This window comes from Oryx dammah, unplaced genomic scaffold (genome assembly GCF_014754425.2).
Source record: "Oryx dammah isolate SB20612 unplaced genomic scaffold, SCBI_Odam_1.1 HiC_scaffold_19, whole genome shotgun sequence".
NCBI classification, from domain to species: Eukaryota; Metazoa; Chordata; class Mammalia; order Artiodactyla; family Bovidae; genus Oryx; species Oryx dammah.
In genome coordinates this window covers 78,697,057-78,718,024 of record NW_024070203.1, presented here as the reverse complement: position 1 = coordinate 78,718,024, position 20,968 = coordinate 78,697,057, and the positions used below count along the sequence as shown (strand labels likewise).

The 20,968-nt window shown below is 41.6% G+C and overlaps 1 protein-coding gene across 3 annotated transcripts in view; it reads left to right on the top strand.

The window, feature by feature from the left end:
* CPQ (carboxypeptidase Q) overlaps positions 1-20,968 on the top strand; it is a 572,477-nt gene that overhangs the window by 473,527 nt on the left and 77,982 nt on the right. For all 3 annotated transcript variants that reach the window (XM_040261026.1, XM_040261025.1, XM_040261027.1), the window contains exon 7: positions 13,809-14,010. In XM_040261026.1, coding sequence (XP_040116960.1) covers positions 13,809-14,010 — 202 coding nt within the window. The remainder of the gene's footprint in view (positions 1-13,808; positions 14,011-20,968) is intronic.

The following is a 20,968-nucleotide window of genomic DNA, read 5'->3' as shown; positions in this document are numbered from 1 at the left end:
ACTTTCCAGTACAAAATGAAGCAGGGCAAAGTCTAACAAAATTTTGTCAGCAGAACATGCTGGTCACAGCAAACACCCTTTTCAACAACCCAAGAGATGACTATACACATGGACATCACCAAATATCAGTGACCAAATTGACCAAATGGTCAATACCAAAATCAGATTGATTGTTCTTTGCAGCCAGAGATGGAAAAGCTCTATACAGTCAGTAAAAACAAGACTTAGAACTGACTGTGGCTCAAATCATGAGCTCCTTATTGCAAAACTCAAGGTTAAATTAAGTAGAATCCCCATGGACAGGGGACCCTGGTGGGCTATAATCCATAAGGTCACAAAGAGCCAGACACAACTGAAGCAACTTAGCATGCACACATACACAGGGAAAACAACTAGACCATCCAGGTATGACCTAAATCAGATCCCTTATGATTATACAGTGAAGATGACAAATAGATTCAAGGGATTAGAGCTGGTCGAGAGAGTGCCTGAAGAACTATGGTAGGTTTGTAACACTGTACAGGAGGCAGTGACCAAAACCATCTGAAAGAAAAAGAAATGCAAGAAGGCAAAGTGATTGTCTGAGGAAGCTTTACAAATAGCTGAGGAAAGAAGAGAAGTGAAAGGCAAGGGAGAAAGGGAAAGATAAAGACAGCTGAATGCAGAGTTCCAGAGAATAGCAAGGGGAGATAAGAAGGCCTGCTTAAATGAACAATGCAAAGAAATAGAAAAAAACAATAGACGGGAAGACTAGAGATCTCTTCAAGAAAACTGGAGATATCTAGGGAACATTTCATGCAATGATGGGCATGATAAAGGACAGAAACATTAAGGACCTAACAGAAGCAGAAAAGATTAAGAAGAGGTGGCATGAATACACAGAAGAACTTTACAAAAAGGATTTTAATGACCCAGATAACCACAATGATGTGATCACTCACCTAGAGCTGGACATCCTAGAGGTGAAGTCAAGTAGGCCTTAGGAAGCATTACTACAAACAAAGCTAGTAGAGGTGACCGAATTCCAGTTGAGCTATTTCAAATCATAAAAAATGATTTTGTTCAAATGCTACACAAAGGTCAGCAAGTTAGGAAAACTCAGCAGTGGCCACAGGACTGGAAAAAAAAATTTCATTCCAATCCCAAAGAAGGGTAATGTCAAAGAATGTTGAGACTACCATACATTTGCCCTCATTTCACATGCTAGCAAGGTTATGCTCAAATCCTTCAAGCTAGGCTTCAGTGGTACATGAACTGACAAATTCCAGATGTACCTGCTGGGTTTAGAAGAGTCAGAGAAACCAGAGATCAAATTGGCAACACTTGTAGGATCCTGGAGAAAGCAAGGGAGTTTCAGAAAAACATCTACTTCTGCTTCATTGACTAAGCTAAAGCCTTTGACTGTGTGGATCACAACTGTGGAAAATTCTTTAAGAGATGGAAGTACCAGACTACCTTACCTGTTCCTGAAAAACCTATATGCAAGTCAAGAAACAAACAGTTCCAGACGTGGAACAATTGACTGATTCAAAATTGGGAAAGAAGTATGACTTATATGCAGAGTACATCATGCGAAAGACCAGACTGGATGAGTCACAAGCTAGAATCAAGAGTGCCAGGAGTAATATCAACAACCTCAATGATACCACTCCAGTGGTAGAAAGTGAAGAGAAACTAAAGAGCCTCTTGATGAGGGTGAAAGAGAAGAGTGAAGAAACTCAGCATTCAAAAAACTGAGATCATGGTCTGGTCCCATCACTTCATAGCAAATAGAAGGGGGAAAAGTGGAAGAAGTAACAGATTTTATTTTCTTGGGCTCCAAAATCACTTCAGACGGTGACTGCAGCCATGAAATTAAGACCTTTGTTCCTTGGAAGGAGAGCTATGACAAAACGTAGACAGCATATTAAAAAGCAGAGACATCACTTTGCCAACAAAGGTCCATATAATCAAAGCTATGGTTTTTCCAGTAGTCATGTACAGATATGGGAGTTGGACCAGAAAGAAGGTTGAATGCTGAAGAATTGATGCTTTTGAATTGTGATGTTGGAGAAGACTCCTGAAAGTCCCTTGGACTGCAAGGAGATCAAACTTGTCAATCCTAAAGGAAATTGACCCTAAATATTCAATAGTAGAACTGATGCTGAAGCTGAAGCTCCAGTACTTTGGCCACCTGATGGGAAGAGCAAACTCACTGGAAAAGACCCTGATGCTGGGAAAGATTGAGGGCAAAAGGAGAAGTGGGCAGCAGAGGATAAGATGCTTAGACAGCATCAGGGACTCGATGGACATGAATTTTTACAAACTCTGAAAGATAGTAGAGGACAGAGGAGTCTGGCATGTTGCCGTCCCTGGGTTCACAGAGACTGAAGGCGGACTAGAACTGAACAAGGCTGAATAATCCAGGTGAGAAATAATAGAAACATGGACCAGTGGATGGGGTGAGAAGTTGTTAGCCTCCGGGGATATTTTTAAGGGAAGAGCCAATAGGATCTGATGGTGAATTGTATATAGAATGTGAGAGAAAGGCGACCAGTGTGACCCCACAGTTGGAAGCCTGAGCAACTCGAATGGGAGGAGTTGTTAGAAGGATCTGAGGAGGTGAAAAGGAGCTTAGTTTTAGACATGTTAAGTTTGAGCTATCAGACATCCACATGGAGAGGTCAAATACACAGCCCAGTAAAAAAGACTAGAGTTTAGGGGAGAAGTCTAAAGGTAGTCATGGTTATGGAGTTTTCTCCATATAAATGCTCCATCTGTATCAACAGTACTACTTTCCTTCTCTCGATACCTCTGCCTCTCGTCCATTGGAAGCCCAGCTTCCATGATTTCAGCAGAAGACCTCTATCTTTGCCCTCCAGCAGATATAAGAGCCTCTAGTCCCCAGGACTATGGGCTTCCCTGGTGGCTCAGCCATAAAGAACAACCTCCCAATGCAGGAGACATGGATTCGATCCCTGGGTGAGGAAGTTCCCCTAGAGTAGGAAATGGCAACCCACTCCAGTATTCTTGCCTGGAAAATCCCATAGACAGAGGAGCCTGGTGGGCTACAGTCCATGGGGTCTCAAAGAGTAGGCCACGACTGAGTGACTGAACAAGTCTCTTGAGTTAGCATTCTCCAAGGTCTCCTTCATTGCATCCTTACGAGACCCATTGGAAGTCACTCTGTCTGGGCTGTTCTCTCCCTATGCCTGATTCAGTTTCCATCTCTCCTTTCCTTCCCCCAAGGCCCTTATAGCCACCGGCCCCTTAAGACATTCGATGCTCCACCACTCCATTCAACAAGTCAGTTGATTCTGTTTGATTGAGATGGTTTTGTTCAGCCTTCTTTGAGGTTCAATTCAATCGTCTATGGAAAACTTGAGGCTACTTTAATCATAAAACCAAATAACTAGTAACTCTTGCCCCCAGATTCTTCCTGACCAAGATCATTTCTTTCATTCTATTGGTGAAGAATTCTGGAAATTCAACTAAGCAAGTAATTGGGCATTTCAGCATATCTGAAGGTGCTTTTTGAGAATGTTTTTTAGATTTGCTCCTAAACCCATGTCAGCAGAGGAGCGATGGTCTAACACATGGGGAAGATTACAACCAAACTTTTTAATTTTTTAATGATAAAAATTCAGACTTTTCCACATATCTAAATTATATGTAAACATGTGAATCTTCTTTGAATCAATAATATAGAATATCCACTCATTCAACAATTATTTATTGAGAACCTGTTACATGTTCTTGGTGTTTCAGGTACCCTGTCATTAAGGTGTTCCCTGTAATTAGGGAGCCTCAGTTCAGTTCAGTCACTCAGTTGTGTCTGACTCTTTGTGACCCAATGGACTGGAGCACGCCAGGCTTCCCTGTCCATCACCAGCTCTTGGAGTCTACCCAAACTCATGTCCATTGAGTCAGTGATGCCATCCAACCATCTCATCCTCTGTTGTCCCCTTCTCCTCCCACCTTCTATCTTTCCCAGCATCAGGGTCTTCTCAAATGAGTCAGTTCTTCACATCAGGTGGCAAAGTATTGGAGTTTCAGCTTCAACATCAGTCCTTCCAATGAATACTGAGGACTGATCTCCTTTAGGATGGACTGGTTGGATCTCTTTGCAGTCCAAGGGACTCTCAAGAGTCCTCTCCAACACCACAGTTCAAAAGCATCAATTCTTCAGCACTAAGCTTTCTTTATAGTCCAACTCTCACATCCATACATGACTACTGGAAAAACCTAGCCTTGACTAGATGGACCTTCACTGGCAAAGTAATGTCTCTGCTCTTTAATATGCTGTCTAGATTGGCCATAACTTCCTTTCCAAGGGGTAAGCATCTTTTAATTTCATGGCTGCGGGCACCATCTGCACTGATTTTGGAGCCCCCAAAAATAAAGTCTGCTACTGTTTCCACTGTTCTCCCATCTATTTGCCATGAAGTGATGGGACCGGATGCCATGATCTTAGTTTTCTGAATGTTCAGCTTTAAGCCAACTTTTTCACTCTCCTCTTTCACTTTCATCAAAAGACTCTTCATTTCATTTCAGTTCAGTCGCTCAGTCGTGTCCGACTCTTTATGACCCCATGAATCACAGCACACCAGGCCTCCCTGTCCATCACCATCTCCTGGAGTTCACTCAGACTCACGTCCATCGAGTCAGTGATGCCATCCAACCATCTCATCCTCAGTCATCCCCTTCTCCTCCTGCCCCCAATCCCTTACAGCATCAGAGTCTTTTCCAATGAGTCAACTCTTCCCATGAGGTGGCCAAAGTACTGGAGTTTCAGCTTCAGCATCATTCCCTCCAAAGAAATCCCAGGGTTGATCTCCTTAAGAATGGACTGGTTGGATCTCCTTGCAGTCCAAGGGACTCTCAAGAGTCTTCTCCAACATCACAGTTCAAGAGCATCAATTCTTCAGCGCTCAGCCTTCTTCACAGTCCAACTCTCACATCCATACATGACCACAGGAAAAACCATAGCCTTGACTAGACAGACCTTTGTTGGCAAAGTAATGTCTCTGCTTTTGAATATGCTATCTAGGTTGGTCATAACTTTTCTTCCAAGGAGTAAGCATCTTTTAATTTCATGGCTGCAATCACCATCTGCAGTGATCTTGGAGCCCAAGAAAATAAAGTCTGACATTGTTTCCACTGTTTCTCCATCTATTTCCCATGAAGTGGTGGGACCAGATGCCGTGATCTTCATTTTCTGAATGTTGAGGTTTAAGCCAACTTTTTCACTCTCCTCTTTCACTTTCATCAAGAGCCTTTTTAGTTCCTCTTCACTTTCTGCCTTATATGCTTCCAGCTATCACATAGGATGTTCTTCTACTAAAAACTTCAAATTTAACTGAGTATCCTGCATCTTACCTGGTCACTCAGGTTGTAGTCACATGACAGCGTGCCCGGGCTGGTGATCAAAGATGGTCCTACTTCTGGAAGTTGGGACTGGACTGACTGTCATCTAGGCTGATCTTCCCATGTGGTACCCCAGGCTTCCTTACATGTCAGTCTTAGGGCAGCAACAGGTCAAGGTGGCAGCTATAAGCCTTCTTTTGGCCCATATTCTGAAGTCACAAATGGTCACTTCTGCCAGAGTCTCTTGGTCAAAGAAAGGCATGGGACCAGCATACATTCAGAGCATGGGGGAAGAGATTTATACCTCCTGATGAAAGGAATGTCACAGTCACATTAGAAATGGAAATATATACAGGGAATGGGAGGGTTTATAGCCATTAAATAATCAATCATAAGTACTAAACATAATAGAGAAGTCCCTGCCATCCGGGTCCAAACTCTATTCTAAGAAGAGGCTAGGAAAACAAGCCCTCTTGACTGTTTTTGACCTCAACATCTAAAGATCAGAAGGATGAGGAAGCCAGCCAGGAAACCGAGGAGGCACATCCAGCGATGCGTGAGGAGAGCAAAGAGTCTACGGCTCCGGAAGCCAAGGGAAGAAAGTGTTGGCAGGAATCAGCAAGTGACCAGTTCAGCTCCAGCAAATATTTGCAGTTTAATGCTAAGTGATCTCAATCTTGGAATTTTCACTAACTTCTACAAGAATTCTAGGGGGGACAATTGATATTTGAGAGTGGGTTAGGAAAAGGAGGCACCGTTCATAATCATGCCGTGACAGACAGACTGCCCAGAGCAAACAGGGAACATCCAATAGGTCATCCAGTTTGGTTTCTGCTTTAGTAACTGTTAAATAAACACAGGTTGCTTCCTAAAGAAACAGCTTTGCTGAAGTGTGACTTAATATTTTGCTTTTGGATTTAATTGAGGATCAATATTTAGGAAGCAGTGTTATGAAAGGAGTTTCTGCCTCTTTTATAAAAACTGCTATTGGAGACTCTTTCATAATTTTGTTCAATGTTCCTCATAGAAAGTACCATGTGGCAATTCCTCTCAGAATTGATTGCTGGCAAAACTGTTAAAAAGAGGATAATCTGGAGCTGAAGTAAGTTTTCCAGGGAACTGGTGATATCCTTTCTTTTCCTAAGTAGTGAGAGCTTTGTAGCACGTTGCTTTTTCCTCTTACCTTGGCAGCACTAGCTAAGTTACATCTCCAAGTTGCTGTTGGGATACCATGTCAGACTTTCCCAGTTGTGACCTTATTTCTCCTCACATATATCTTGAGCACCCACCATGTACTGAGCTCTGTTATTTAAGCTAGAGGTGTGGTAGAGATCCACACAGATTCAATCCCTGCTTTCAGGGCATTTTTTTGGTTCTCAAGTTTACAATACTTTAAAAATATGGTATTAGTGTCTTACAAGTTCTAAGTTCAGTCACTCAGTTGTGTCCGACTCTGTGCGACCCCACGGACTGCAGCACGCCTCGCTTCCCTGTCCATCACCAACTCCTGGAGCTTACTCAAATTCATGTCAATAGAGTCGATGATGCTATCCAATCATCTTATCCTCCATCGTCCCCTTCTCCTCCCGCCTTCAATCTTTCCCAGCATTGGGGTCTTTTCCAATAAGTCGGTTCTTCGCATCAGGTAGCCAAAGTATTAGAGCTTCAGCTTCAGCACTAGTCCTTCCAATGAACATTCAGAACTGATTTCCTTCAGGATGGACTGGTTGGATCTCCTTGAAGTCCAAGGGACTCTCAAGAGTCTCATCCAACACCATAGTTCAAAAGCATCAGTTCTGTCAATTAGTGTCTTATAGGAAGACTTTAGTGTCTATAGGAATTCTTTCGGGAGCAAGGTGGGTATAAAAAACAAATTGAATAAAGTGTAACAGTGCAGCGCATTCGGTAGGGGTCTGGTGTGTTAGAAACGGAAGGCGAGGGGAGAGGCAGAGTGTGAAGCCTTGAGTAGGGCCAGAGCCCTGAAGCTCAGATTTGGGTACAGTTGTCTTTCATGAGGTTTCAGACCCTCCATTGTGCTTCTGAGAGAAAAGAAGGCATGTTTAAGAAAATAAAATTACTTTTAAAGCTGTGTTTAGCATCTTTACTAATATTAGTAAAGAGTGCTTGATCAAATAAAGCATTTAAGGATATTATCATAATCCAAACAGGCTCTAAGTGCTTATCTACTGGCTGTGGAAAAAGGAGAATTAGTGATTAACAGTGCTTTAATATGATACACCATTGGATCAAATAAATATTTCAGTTTCAGATTATAAAGTAGCCTATTTTTGCAGGACATGAAAATAAGCACTATTATTTTTTAAAAGAAATAACCTGTCTATACATAAGAAAAGGAACCCCTTATCAGTTGTAACCTTGAATAGGGATTTAAAGAAGCTGCCATGGGCTTTCCAGCCAACATAAGAGGACTGGTTTGAAGTCAACTCAAAAGCTCTGTCTTGGCTGATAAGACCCCACTGTCCAAAACAAGAAACATGTCTCTGTGCCTATTAAGCATGTAACAGTGTCAGAGAAGAAAGGTCAGACGAAGGAAGGCATTCTCTTTTAAATGATTTAGTTCTTACACCTTGATGACAGCATGGCAGGCACAAGAGGAGACAGGCAGGGAAAATCCACGCGCAGGAGGAGGTTGAGAGAGGGACGGAGAATGAAAGAGGCAGAGCAGCTGCTTTCACAAAGCCAGCTGTGTTGGAGATTTCTCTTTACAGCTGCTTATTGAAATGTGTATTAAACGAGCAATGCAAAACACTTGGGCAATGTATTATGTTAAAGGACTCAAAATTTAATTGTGGGGACTATGAGTCCCACTGATTTCAGCTATTGATTATGTTGCTTCAACATGCAGGAATAAAATTAAAAGCTGAGGTAGACAACGAGCTGCCATGTAAGCTCTTAAGCCTGTCTACCAAATACTCTGGTTACTGGGTCGTTTTTATTCCTCAAAGAAATGTGAATGCAGTCATAGTTCCAGTATAATATAAATAAAATTCATATTTATTTTAGCCTATGTTTATGCTATATCTTTCAGCCTGCCGACTCACTGTTGTTACCATAGTGACATTTATAGAGGGATCATGTGTTTTCCATAAGTTTAAGGGCTATACCTGGGCCTTAACCAGCTCAAGAGAATTCACTGAGATCTGGAGTGCTTGGAGCAACACTGTGAAAATTGGATTGCCTGAAAACACAGGTTTGACTCACAAGAGAAAACTTCTTTGCACACAAAGAGAAATGATGGGGTTGGAAAGGGGTCTCTGGAAGCCATTTATTCCGTGCCATCTCCAGGCAGCATGGTGGCTAGACCACAATAGGTGTCTGCGATTTTAGTTCCAGTGTAACTTACCCAAGACTGCCCCTTCTCCCGAGCCACAGCCAGTTTAACTGTCAAATAAAAATAACGTATGGTCCTCCACCTTGTCATCCTCTCTTTCCTGACTCTCCCCGCTGGGTCCTCAAGGTTGTTCAAAACTGAATGCTGGTGACTGCCAGAAATAAAAGTCTGAACCTCGGGGTAGACATGACCAGAAGGGAAAACCTCTTCTTGGTTTTGCCCAGCAGGGAGAAGCCTCTTTCTATTACCCCATCATGACAGGGGTTTGACCTAAAGCTCCATGCATCTCTCCCCTGCCCCATTTATATACCCTTTGAAATGGAAGTCCCAGGGCCACTGGCTGCACTGGAGAAGATGGCTGAAGCAACTCAGAGCATGGTCTCATAGGATGATTCCTTCTGAGAACTTGCTTACCACCTGACCAAACAGTGTCACCACCATCATCTGCAAAATATTAACTTTTACCGGAGTGGGGACGTGGTACCGAGACTGATTGCCCTGTGTTGGGGGCGGCATTGGAGTGGGGTGCGTTTACTTCTTTGAAGATTGAACTAAGGAGGCTAAATGATTAATTCAAATAATTAGGAGTCTCTTTTTCTCATCATTTGATTTTGGGGATTACGATTTTCGTTCAAAACTAAAAACAGGTTGCCTAGGTTATGAGAAAATAAAAGCTTTAAAACAAAAAGATGCCAAGTTTGGGAGGAGAGGAGATGTCGAGCTTGGGTCTATGTTTCTGAAGAAGAATTATCTGGAGTTTTATAAAAGCAAAGAACACAAACATCACCCTTGTGTTTATGTTAGGAAGTAAGCATTTGAAAATATGCAATATGTATTTTAAACACTGTTCTACTTTTTAATCTTGCGTTGCACCCAAAGAATGCTAATGGTTACCAAATTGTTCTTTGGCAGAGTAAGCTGACCCTTAAAAAAAAAGAAAAGAAGTGATAGGATGTGATTCTAGCACAAAACAAACGTATGAATCTTCAACCCTAAGCAGATATTAACTACTCGAGCAACTCCAGTCTAGGAGGTTAGCCAGCAGCTTTTCTCTGCATTGCATTATGTCCATTACAGGGCAATGAAGGACAGTTTCCATCACTCTTTAAGAAAGAGGTGTTTCTCCTCATTAAGAGAGCGGGGCAAGGAGTTTACACTTAGTATCTGAGCTTGTCACTAAGCTTCTCAGCCTCCCCATCTATACGTTTGCCTCAGTTGGTGCTGGTTATCTCAGCAATAAAGCATTCAGTCTCCAGAAGGGAGGTTTCTCCCTACATCCTGTAAGTAGGAGGATGGATATTTGGTTTTGTGTGCAGAAATGGGTTGAGTGAAACCAGCATGGGTCTGCTCCACTGTTACTAGCTATAATCAGCTTTCCAGATCGACACTGAGTGTGTCCCCAGTGGCCCATAGCATAGTGAGGGACACGGATGTTTGTGACAACACATTCCTGAGAAGCAGCAGTTGTAACAGCCCTGTGACCCGGCTTATTCATCCCAGTTTCTTTGTGCAGAGACATTTTGTTTTCCCAGCTCTTTGGCCATGTGCTAACGATTAGGCAATGATGCCATCAATGAGGAGGAAAAGCGGTGTCATGGATGGTGGGTGGTTTGTTTTCTTAGTTCCTTGTTGAAAACATATGGAAATGTTTATATATAAATAGACAACAATGGACTGCTGCCGTCATGTTAGGAACAGCTAATAAAATCCTACATGAATAGAAATCTAGCACGTCTCTACCGACAACAGAATTCTGATTTACTGAAATCTGCACATCCTGTCTAATTCGGGTTGAAAAAGATATTTTATTGTTTTAGGCTTTTTATTCCTGGTTGGTAGGAAATGGTGGAGCAAGGGTTTTGTTTTTGTTTTTGTTTTCAATCTTCTCTTTGCCTAATCAAATTACTTTGTTAGCAGCGACAATAAATTCTGTCCAAACAGATTTTGTATTGTGATCATGCAAGAATATTTTAAACTCTGTACGTTTGTTTGACTACAGTCTTTGCATTTTTTAATTAAAAGCAAGGACCTGTGGCCTGACAATTGGAAGTAAGCATGAGCAGACAGAGTATTGGAGGGGCTGAGCCCACAGGCTTGGGGAAGCAGACATTTGGGCTTCAATTCTGACCACTCCACTCACTAGCTAGGTAAGCTTGGGGAAGTTAGCTAACCTGGCCAGGCCTCAGTTGCTTCATCTGTGAAATGAGAAATATAGTAGCACTTTAGAATGATTATAAGCATTACCTGGGCTAAGCTATAAGGCATGTCACACAGTGTCTGGCACATTGGAAGCACTGCAAAAATGATACCGGTTATCATTATATGCAGCTAACAGAATGGTTTATATGGAGGCCTTTCTTGAAAACCTGAGAAGTCTGGATCTTTCGTGGTAAGACCAGTACTGGGGTGCCACCATTATCCCCATTTCATGGCAGACGAACCTGAGAAGTCACACAGACTGCCCAGAGTCACAGAGCTCATGGCTGGTCAGTCTGAGGATTAAACTCAGACTGAATAGTCCCAGGGCCCATACTTGTTCTCACTGTGCTAAACCTATTGCCACATAGCCTCTGACACCTTTGAAAGTGCCCTGATTTAAATTATTCTCAACATTCCTATCAGCATCCTGGCATTGCATGGTACCATTCACAGACGGTGGGATATCCTGGCCCTTGTTCATTTGTAGAGAGTCAAGAAGCCCTTCACGCATATTTTTTAAGGAGCTTGGACAAGTTCCACTCATGCAGCCACTTTCCCTGTGGTCCACAAAGATCTTTTCTTTGAAGACCCCCAAAGTCCCATGTGCCCAGGCGCATTGTTCAAGCTTGGGTGCATGCTCAGTCGCTTCAGTCATGTCTGACTCTTTGTGACCCCATGGACTGTAGCCCGCCAGGTTCCTCTGCATGGGATTCTCCCAGTAAGAACACTGGAGTGGGTTACTGAGCTCCTCCCGGAGATCTCAACCCCGGGACTGAACCGGCACCTCTTACATCTCCTGCACTGGCAGGCGTGTTCTTTACCACTGTCTAAGCCTAGAAAAAAGCATTTGTTCCAGCCTACAGATGGAGATGCTAAAGGTCAAGGCATTGTGACTTGGGGACAGAGAGAGAGGCCAGACACTCCTCTCGGCAGTCCAGCAGGTCAGTTGTTGAGCCAGGAGTAGAGCTGAGTGGGTCCAGGGCTGGGCGCACCTCACCAGGCGGATGCCCAAATCACTACCTAGCTCTACTTTCGGCTAAAAAGTATATAGTCAGGAGCAAATTGGGTAATTTTCTTATTGGAAGGATGGAAGTCTGTGAGAAGCATGGGAACCCTCACAGTCATTACCTAACTCTGTCTTTTTTTAAAGATATATTGTGCTATTTCTTTTCTCATTTTTATAGGGGAGGAAAAGAATTTAGGGGTGGGAGCAGTGGGCTCATAAGGGGACACGGCTAACCCTGCCGAATTCATGTCAACTTGTTGACCCACACCAATGTGCTAGCTGAAAGAGCCCTGAATGTAATACATTAATGCAAATATTTTTGCATGTTATTAACTCTTAATGATGCTACCTTCTTGCAGTAGCCACAGCTGAAAGCAGAGAAAAGTGTTTTGTTTTGTTTTTTTAATCAAAATTGTCTTGGGTCTTTCTCTGAAAATCACCATGAAGACAGAAATTCCTTAGAAGTGAAAGTGGAAATACCAACAGACTTATGCTTTGTCAACCTTCTTCTCATCATCAATGACAACAGAATAGGTATCCCAGGACCACAAAGTTCAGTCCTATAAATGTTAGAAATGTCCTTCTTTAGAACCCACCACTGTTCTTGCTGTTGTAACAACAGTGCCCATCCACGGCAATACGAAATCATTATAAAAAGTATCTGTTTTACAAAAGAAAAAAATAGTTATGCAACCCTGAAATTGTTACACAAGTGAAAATCATTTTAATTCAAAACAGGTGTAACTCCATGCTAGCTATAGCAGTGTGGAGTTTTGGAAAGCATAGTATTTCAGACCCAGCTCTCTCATTTGCCAACTGTGTGACTTTGAGCAAGTCACCTAACCTCTCTGATCCTCAGTTCCTTTTCTATAAACCACTATCAATGATAAAACTGCCCTGTCTACTTTATGGGTTATGGAAGAAGATCAAAGGAGATTGCAAACATGAAAGCCCTCTGAAAGCAAAGTAAAAATGTCATTATTGATTTTTACTAGGTGAGTAATGACGATGCCAGCTTGAGAATAACTCGACTAAGGTGGTATTTGGTCAGTCTTGAAGAAAAGAATGGTTCCTGAGAAATAGATGGCCAGGCCACTTTAAACTTGAAAGAACCTTAAACTTGAAAATCTTTGGGCTGGGTGGCAATTGAGCTGTGCAATCTGGTGAGGGCCTCTTCTAGGCTCTTGCTGTGACAATATTGGCTACATGAAATCACTGTGCTTTCTCACCAGACTTTATTTGGGAAAAGTTTACACACTAGCCTCCTGGCAGAGCTGCTGGGGTTTAGAGTTCTACAGTTGTACCCCAGAGAGAGCAGCATTTCACTGGCATTCTATTACCTCCCTCCCTGGGGACTCAACAGATGGCACAACAACAGAATCAGAAACCCAAGACAAACCTGTTGGTTTGATGCTTTTAAGCCTTTGCAAAATCCACAATTAAAATAAGACAGAGTGTCCATCAAGAGGAAAGAGGTGCAGCAAAATAGGCCCTCAGAGAATACCTTTTTTTGGCCTGAACGTGGCTGATGCTATCTGGAGATCCCCACTGTAGAAAGGGAATTGTATCTGGTACAAATTAAGCTGTTAAGAAAATTAATTGAAAGAATATTATTGATAATAGCAATAATTGAGTAATTTTAATATGGAGCTTTATGTTTATTTTCATTGAATTTAAAGAAAATCTTTCCAAGTCAATTCAAATTTGGCAGATCCCAGGATGAGTAAGTTTGCATCTCAGAACTGTTAGTAATATGCAGACCAGACCCCAAGTCCAGCAGAGTCCCATGTGTTTTGGCAACAACTAGTGAGGAGATAAAGTCTCTGATTGTTGTTTTTTCAGTAACTCCCAAAGAGAAAGCAGAGTGCAGCAGATATGAACCAAACACTTATCTCTTTTGTTTAGGCAAATAGTTCCAACTACAGCCTAGTGATGGAGTCTGACCTGGGAACCTTCTTACCCTCTGGGCTGAAGTTCACTGGCTCTGACTCAGCCAGGATCATCATGGAGGAGGTCATGAGCCTGCTGAAGCCCATCAACATCACACAGGTCCTGAAGGCTGGAGACGGGACGGACATTAACTTCTGGATCCAAGATGGAGTACCTGGTAAGAGCAGAAGATGAAGTTGGGGTTCTTTACGTACTGCCAGTGATTTAAAACAAAGTTTCTGTTCTAACATGCCACAACAGATACTGATAGGTCAGTTAATACATGGAAACTCTTAGCTTTTGTCTATAAGATATAATCTAATGATTTCCAATATTGGGATAATAATACTCCTTTATATTTGTTTATCCATCTATCTTTTTCTAAAGTACAAGTTCCTCTCTCCAAGAAATTCTGATTTAATGACTCTGGGATTGGGCCTAGAAATTGGTTTGGTGTTTTTAAAAACAGGTATATTGTGATTGTAACACAAGTGATCTCCTGACCAAAATTTATGAAATAGAGTAGAAGATAGTTCAGTTCATTTCAGCCACTCAGTCGTGCCCAACTCTTTGCGACCCCATGAATCGCAGCACGCCAGGCCTCCCTGTCCATCACCAACTCCCGGAGTTTACTCAAACTCATGTCCATCGAGTCAGTGATGCCATCCAACCATCTCATTCTCTGTCATCCCCTTCTCCTCCTGCCCTCAATCTTTCCCAGCATCAGGGTCTTTTCAAATGAGTCAGCTCTTCGCATCAGGTGGCCAAAGTATTGGAGTTTCAGCCTCAGCATCATTCCTTCCAATGAACACCCAGGACTGATCTCCTTTAGAATGGACCGGTTGGATCTCCTTGCAGTCCAAGGGACTCTCAAGAGTCTTCTCCAACACCACAGTTCAAAAGCATCAATTCTTTGGTGCTCAGCTTTCTTTACAGTCCAACACTCACATCCATACATAACTGATGAAAAAAACCATAGCCTTGACTAGATGGACCTTTGTTGGCAAAGTAATATCTCTGCTTTTTAATATGCTATCTAGGTTGGTAACTTTCCTTCCAAGGAGTAAGCGTCTTTTAATTTCATGGCTGCAGTCACCATCTGCAGTGATTTTGGAGCCCAAAAAATAAAGTCAGCCACTGTTTCCAGTTTCCCCATCTATTTGCCATGAAGTGATGGGACTGGATGCCATGATCTTAGTTTTCTGAATGTTGAGCTTTAAGCCAACTTTTTCACTCTCCTCTTTCACTTTCATCAAGAGGCCTTTTAGTTCTTCACTTTCTGCCATAAGGGTGGTGTTATCTGCATATCTGAGGTTATTGATATTTTTGGCATCACTGACTTGATGCACATGACTTTGGGTAAACTCCGGGAGTTGGTGATGGACAGGGAGGCCTGGCGTGCTGCGATTCATGGGGCTGCAAAGAGTCAGACACGACTGAGTGATTGAACTGAGCTGAACTGATGCTATTGATAAAGTCTATTTTGCAGGCTGAAAAAAAAAAAAAGGCTAGAGTGGGGTGGATCTTGAGAGACTTTAAAAAGATTGTGAAATATTTTGTAGCTATAAAAATGGTTCTGGAAAATAATTTTTAAGACTATTCAAAAGCTAGACTTCCTGTTTGCATAATACAAGTACAGAATAATACACAAATAGATTTTTAAACAGTGTTTTTGGTTATGGATATAATGGTGTTGAGGGAACAATCTCTGTGATCAGAGGTCTAATATCATCAATAACCCTTTCCCATGGCCAGTCTCAGCAAATTTATGAAGGAAATTTGTTTGTCTTCTTTTTTGTCCTGTAACTATCCCATGCCTAGTCCTACTACATAATTTCATACCTGCCCAGGACTTGTCTTAAAAATATCAGCCTGATGAATCACTGATTAGGATAAACTAGTTTATGTCCAACCACTTAAAGCAGTCTTTGCATTAGGAAAAAATGATTAACAAAATGTTCCCAACCTCAAAGAATAAATCTTTAGTGGTAAAATTCCAGATACTTTGCTTTTGGGTAGGGGATTATTTGGGTCAGAGAAGTTTCTGCAGCACAGGATCCCTCCCAGCATCAGGGTCTTTTCCAGTGAGTCAACTCTTCGCATGAAGTGGCCAAAGTACTGGAGCTTCAGCCTCAGCATCATTCCTTCCAATGAACACCCAGGACTGATCTCCTTTAGAATGGACCGGTTGAATCTCCTTGCAGTCCAAGGGACTCTCAAGAGTCTTCTCCAACACCACAGTTCAAAAGCATCAATTCTTTGGCGCTCAGCTTTCTTCACAGTCCAACTCTCACATCCATACATGACCACTGGAAAAACCATACTGTATGGATTTAAGGATTTTTTTAGAGTTCATTCGTTAGCTATTATAGATTAAAGCATATTTTAGATGTTAAGGTTGGTAATAATCTTTTATAACTAAAAAGAGAAGGAGTTTTTCTTTATTGTAAGACAAGGACCTAAATTCTCTCCAGCAGTTTGTGTATATTTTAATCACATTTTGAAATAACTTAAAACAACATTTCCATTTTCAGTGCTGTGGTTCATCTGTACAGAACCGAGACTCTCTACATATATGTGCTTTTAATCATGATCAAGGTCTAGGGGAAGGATGTTTGCCCTTTGAATTGTATAAAATGTTTTTTCTTGAATTTTAGATTTTTCTTGACCCGTGAATTTTCCAGAAAGAATCTTCTTAAAATTTCAGAAAAGCTCTGTAAGTTTGCTGGGTGGTAAGAAGTGAGAAAAAACCCTGACAGGTTGTGGGTGAATTAGCGTGAAGACTGGAGGTGGTGAAAGGCAAGGGGAGGGGTAGAGCTGAAACCAAAGACAGAAGGAGAACAAAGACATGTGTGCCCCCTCGTGCCGGGTAGTTTCTGCCTTTGCTGCACTGGATGATTGAGAATCAGCTCTAGCATTATTCCTTCCATGTTGATATTCCATAAGAATGGTTCTATTTGGAATGAACAAGTTGATTTGATTGTCTTCACAAAGGTAAGGAGGGCTTCCCCTCTTGCCACAGAGTAGTGGGGAATTTGAACCCCATTGTGATTACTTAAGAACTCATGTGAGTTATAGTTTACTCAACATTTAAAAAACTAAGATCGTGACATCCAGTCCCATCACTTCATGACAAATAGAAAGGGAAAAAGTAGAAGAAGCCACAGATTTTATTATCTTGGGCTCCACAGTCACTGCTGATGGTGACTGCAGACATAAAATTAAGACACTTGCTCCTTGGAAAGCTATGACAAACCTTATAAAGAAAGTGAAAGTGTTAATTGCTCAGTTGTGTTCAACTCTTTGCCACCCCATGTGCTGTAGCCTGCCAGGCCCCTCTGTCCATGGGATTCTCCAGGCAAGAATACTGGAATGGGTAGCCATTCCCTTCTCCAGGGGATCTTCCCGAACCAGGGATCGAACTCGGGTTTCCTGCATTACAGGCAGATTCTTTACCATCTGAGCCACCAGAGAAGCCTCTAGATAGCATATTAAAAAGCAGAGACATCACTTTGCCAACAAAGGTCCATATTGTCAAAGCTATTGTTTTTCCAGTAGTCGTGTATAGATATGAGAGTTGGACCATAAAGAAGGCTGAGCGCCAAAGAATTGATGCTGTCCAACAGCGGTGCTAGAAAAGATTCTTGGGTCCCTTGGACTGCAAGGAGATCAAACCAGTCAGTCCTAAAGGACATCAACCCTGAATATTCATTGGAAGGACAAATGCTGAAGCTGAAACTCCAATACTTTGGCCACCTGATGTGAAGAACTGACTCATTATAAAAGGCTCTGATGCTGAGAAAGATTGAAGCCAAAAGAAGAAGGCAGCAGAGAATGAAGATGGTTAGATAGCATCAGTCTATCTAAATGGTTATATAGATTCACAACTCAATGGACATGAATTTGAGCAAACCCATGGATATAGTAAAGGACAGACAGGCCTGGTATGTTGCAGTACATGGGGTCGCAAAGAGTGGGATAGAACTTAGTGACTGAATGACTTAGTGACTGAACAAAAACAATATAATTTACTCAACTCCTGCTAGCTGTCAGACACCTGGTTAGGCTTTTTGCACACACTGTCTTTTTGCTCTGGATGACCATCCTAAGAGTTAGGTACAGTTACTCCTGTTCTGAAGATGAAGAAGCAGACTCAGAGGGACTGAATGACTTGCCCAAGTCTATCTGGCTCTTAAGTGCGGAAGTCACCCTGAGAACAGGGCACTTTGGTTTCAAGGCTGGTGGCCCCTTTCCCACAATATGCAACAACACGGGGCGTCTGGGATGCTGAGATGGTCTTCCAGATCTATGACAGCGTCTGAAATGTTTATCTTGCTCGGCTCTTGCTTATGCAAAGGATTTCAGTTCATTCCTGCTCCAGAATAATTTACCCCTGGGGAAAGGAGTCTGTTATTGTAAATAACTACTTATTTCTTCTCACATTCTTTGTTCCACTCCTCTCTCTGTCAGGAAGGTTTATGTAAACTTGGTAGCTCATTTAGACTGCAACTTATGTTTCCTGGCATTCTTTTTCATTCCGTTTAGAGTATTGTAAGATGGAACCACATTATTGCTGTTTTCCCCTATTATTATTGAGCTATCTTCTGGTATTTCAAGTTTGAGCTCTTCCTGGAAGAAATAATGGAACTGTTTATAACTCTTGTTACCCATCGAAAATTTTAGGAACTTTAGAAAAAAAGATAACCATAGTTAATCTGAAAAAGAAAATTAAAGTATACTAGTTGTGTACTCGGAATTCTTGAAGACATGGCAAGTTACAGTGAGTTAAACCTAAAAATAGGACTCAAAATACTAATTTAGTTATATTTTAAATAACTGTTCAGCTCACTTTTGAAAAATTAATGAGAAATATTTCCAAACTCCGTTCATCCTTTCTTCTTTCTGTTTTTCCTCCCTTTTCTTCCATTGAACTAGTAAATATTTATTGGGCCCTTTCAAGTCATTGGCCCATCACATTTCTGTAGTGTGATGACTGAGCCCCACTTTTTAAATGGTTTTTGTATACTCTGTATCAAAATACTAATCAAGAGCACAGATAGGATTAAAATTCAACATGATTTTCATTAATTATAGAAGTCAAATGGATAAATTTATGAAATGATCATCTTTGGAGAGGAGATAGGATATCCTTCATCCATCTAGGTGATGTCCATGATCAACAGGATAATTATCAACATAAATATAAGGCTTTGGGTTGGAGGAAAGTTTTTTAAAAAATCTTAGATGTATGTCTCACATAAACCCTCTGTTCTAAACATCTTCATACTTCAGCCACCACCCTCTTCTATACTTCTTCCTATTTTCTCTCCAAATCCTAAATGCTCTTTAAGGCTCACTCCATATTCATGTGTGTCTGGGAATCCTTCTTTAACACAGCCTGGTGCTCTATTGCTTTCCTGAATTTCTGAAACACTTCTGTAATCCCGAATATGGCACTCGAGACACACACTAACATTGTCCTTGGGTTACTAGGAATTTCCCTTCATCCTGCCTCCTGTACTCAGTGATCAGTTCTTTGAGGTCAAGGGTTTCTATTTCTTTGCATCCTCTTTAGCTCTTAGTTTAACTGTGGGAAACATTTAAATTCTTGTAAATACCACAAGAGAAAAAAAACATAGAAGTAATTGTTTTCTCAACAAGCTTTGGGTCCTTCGGCTTAAAAGTGTGGCTAAATTAAAAGAAGCTGAAAAAAAAAAGACATACAGATGGAAGGATGACATAAATTAAGAAGGTTAGAGTAATTAGGATTATTTACCTTTAAGGAGTAAAGACTGAGAGAAGATGTTGATTAGTATTTTCTAGTACATTAGTGACTCTTACACCTAAAATAGTAAACAGTTATTCCCTGACTCTCTTTGAAAGATAATATAAGAGCATCGAAAGTGTCCAAGATGCATTTAGGTTAGTCTCTATTGATTCCAGATAGCAGAGAGGCTTTCAATCTTAAATTTTTGCCTGATTTTCCAATTATGAGGTCTGAGTTAGAGTGACAGGAATCTATTTCATTCTGAACATGTCAGTAATAAGATATAATTCATGGTGCTCAGATGTCCATAAATGCATCCTGCTTGAACACTTTTCTTTAGAAACTCTTCTATAAAATATACGTTAATGAAAAAGTTAAATACTTTGTTAAGGTGACCTGAGGGAGTGAGCCCATCATGACTGCACATCTTCCAATAAGAGTTTCTTCCTTTGCTTCAGAAGCTGAGAAGCAGTCTTTTGCTGATGATCTTGGCAAGCAGTAGACGGTGTGCTGGGAAGGATTAGGGAGTGTGTTCTGGGTTCACAACTTTGAAGTGCCTGTGCCATCTTGGGCAAATGATGTAAGTTTTCTCAGCCTCACACAGTTATTATTAAGCATTCTTTTTGTATAACTTTTTAAATTATTTATTTATTTATTATTATTTTTGGCTGCACTGGGTCTTCATTGCTGCATGCAGGTTTTCGCTAGTTGCGGCAAGTGGGGGCTCCTCTCTAGTCGCAATGTACCAGCTTCTATGTGCGGTGGCTTCTCTTTTTGCAGAGCACAGACTCTAGGGCGCACAGGCTTACGTAGTTGCAGCCCACCAGCAAAGTCGTTGCGGTGCACGGGTTTAGTTGCTCCGCAGCATGTGGAATCTTCCCCGACCAGGGATTGAGCTGGTGTTCCCTGCACTGTAAGGCAGATTCTTAACCACGGGACCACCAGAGAAACCCAAACTATTTTTATCCTGCTGTATGGCACTTGGGAATCAATAGTAAAGGAGACAGACAAGCTCCACAGTCTCTACAGTCCAGTGAGTGAGACTTGATTTTCTCATATGTAAAATGGGTATGGTCACCACCAAGCCCCCACATATGTTCTTCCTCCTTCTCTGTCCTCTCTCTCATTGACCAGGACCACCTTCCAGAAACCACACAACCATCCAGGACACAGAGCCAAATGCTCTCAAGTCCTGTTTACTCCAAATTCCTCTTATTTGTGAAGCCCATTCCCTCCTCTCTACCCCACAAACCTTATCCCAGCAGTACTCACTGATTTTCCTGTGGCAGCCTGCCGCTAGCATTTCAGCCTGCATTCTTTGCTCCCTTCCATCTAATTGGCTCACTTCTTCCAAAGTGAACTTTCTAGA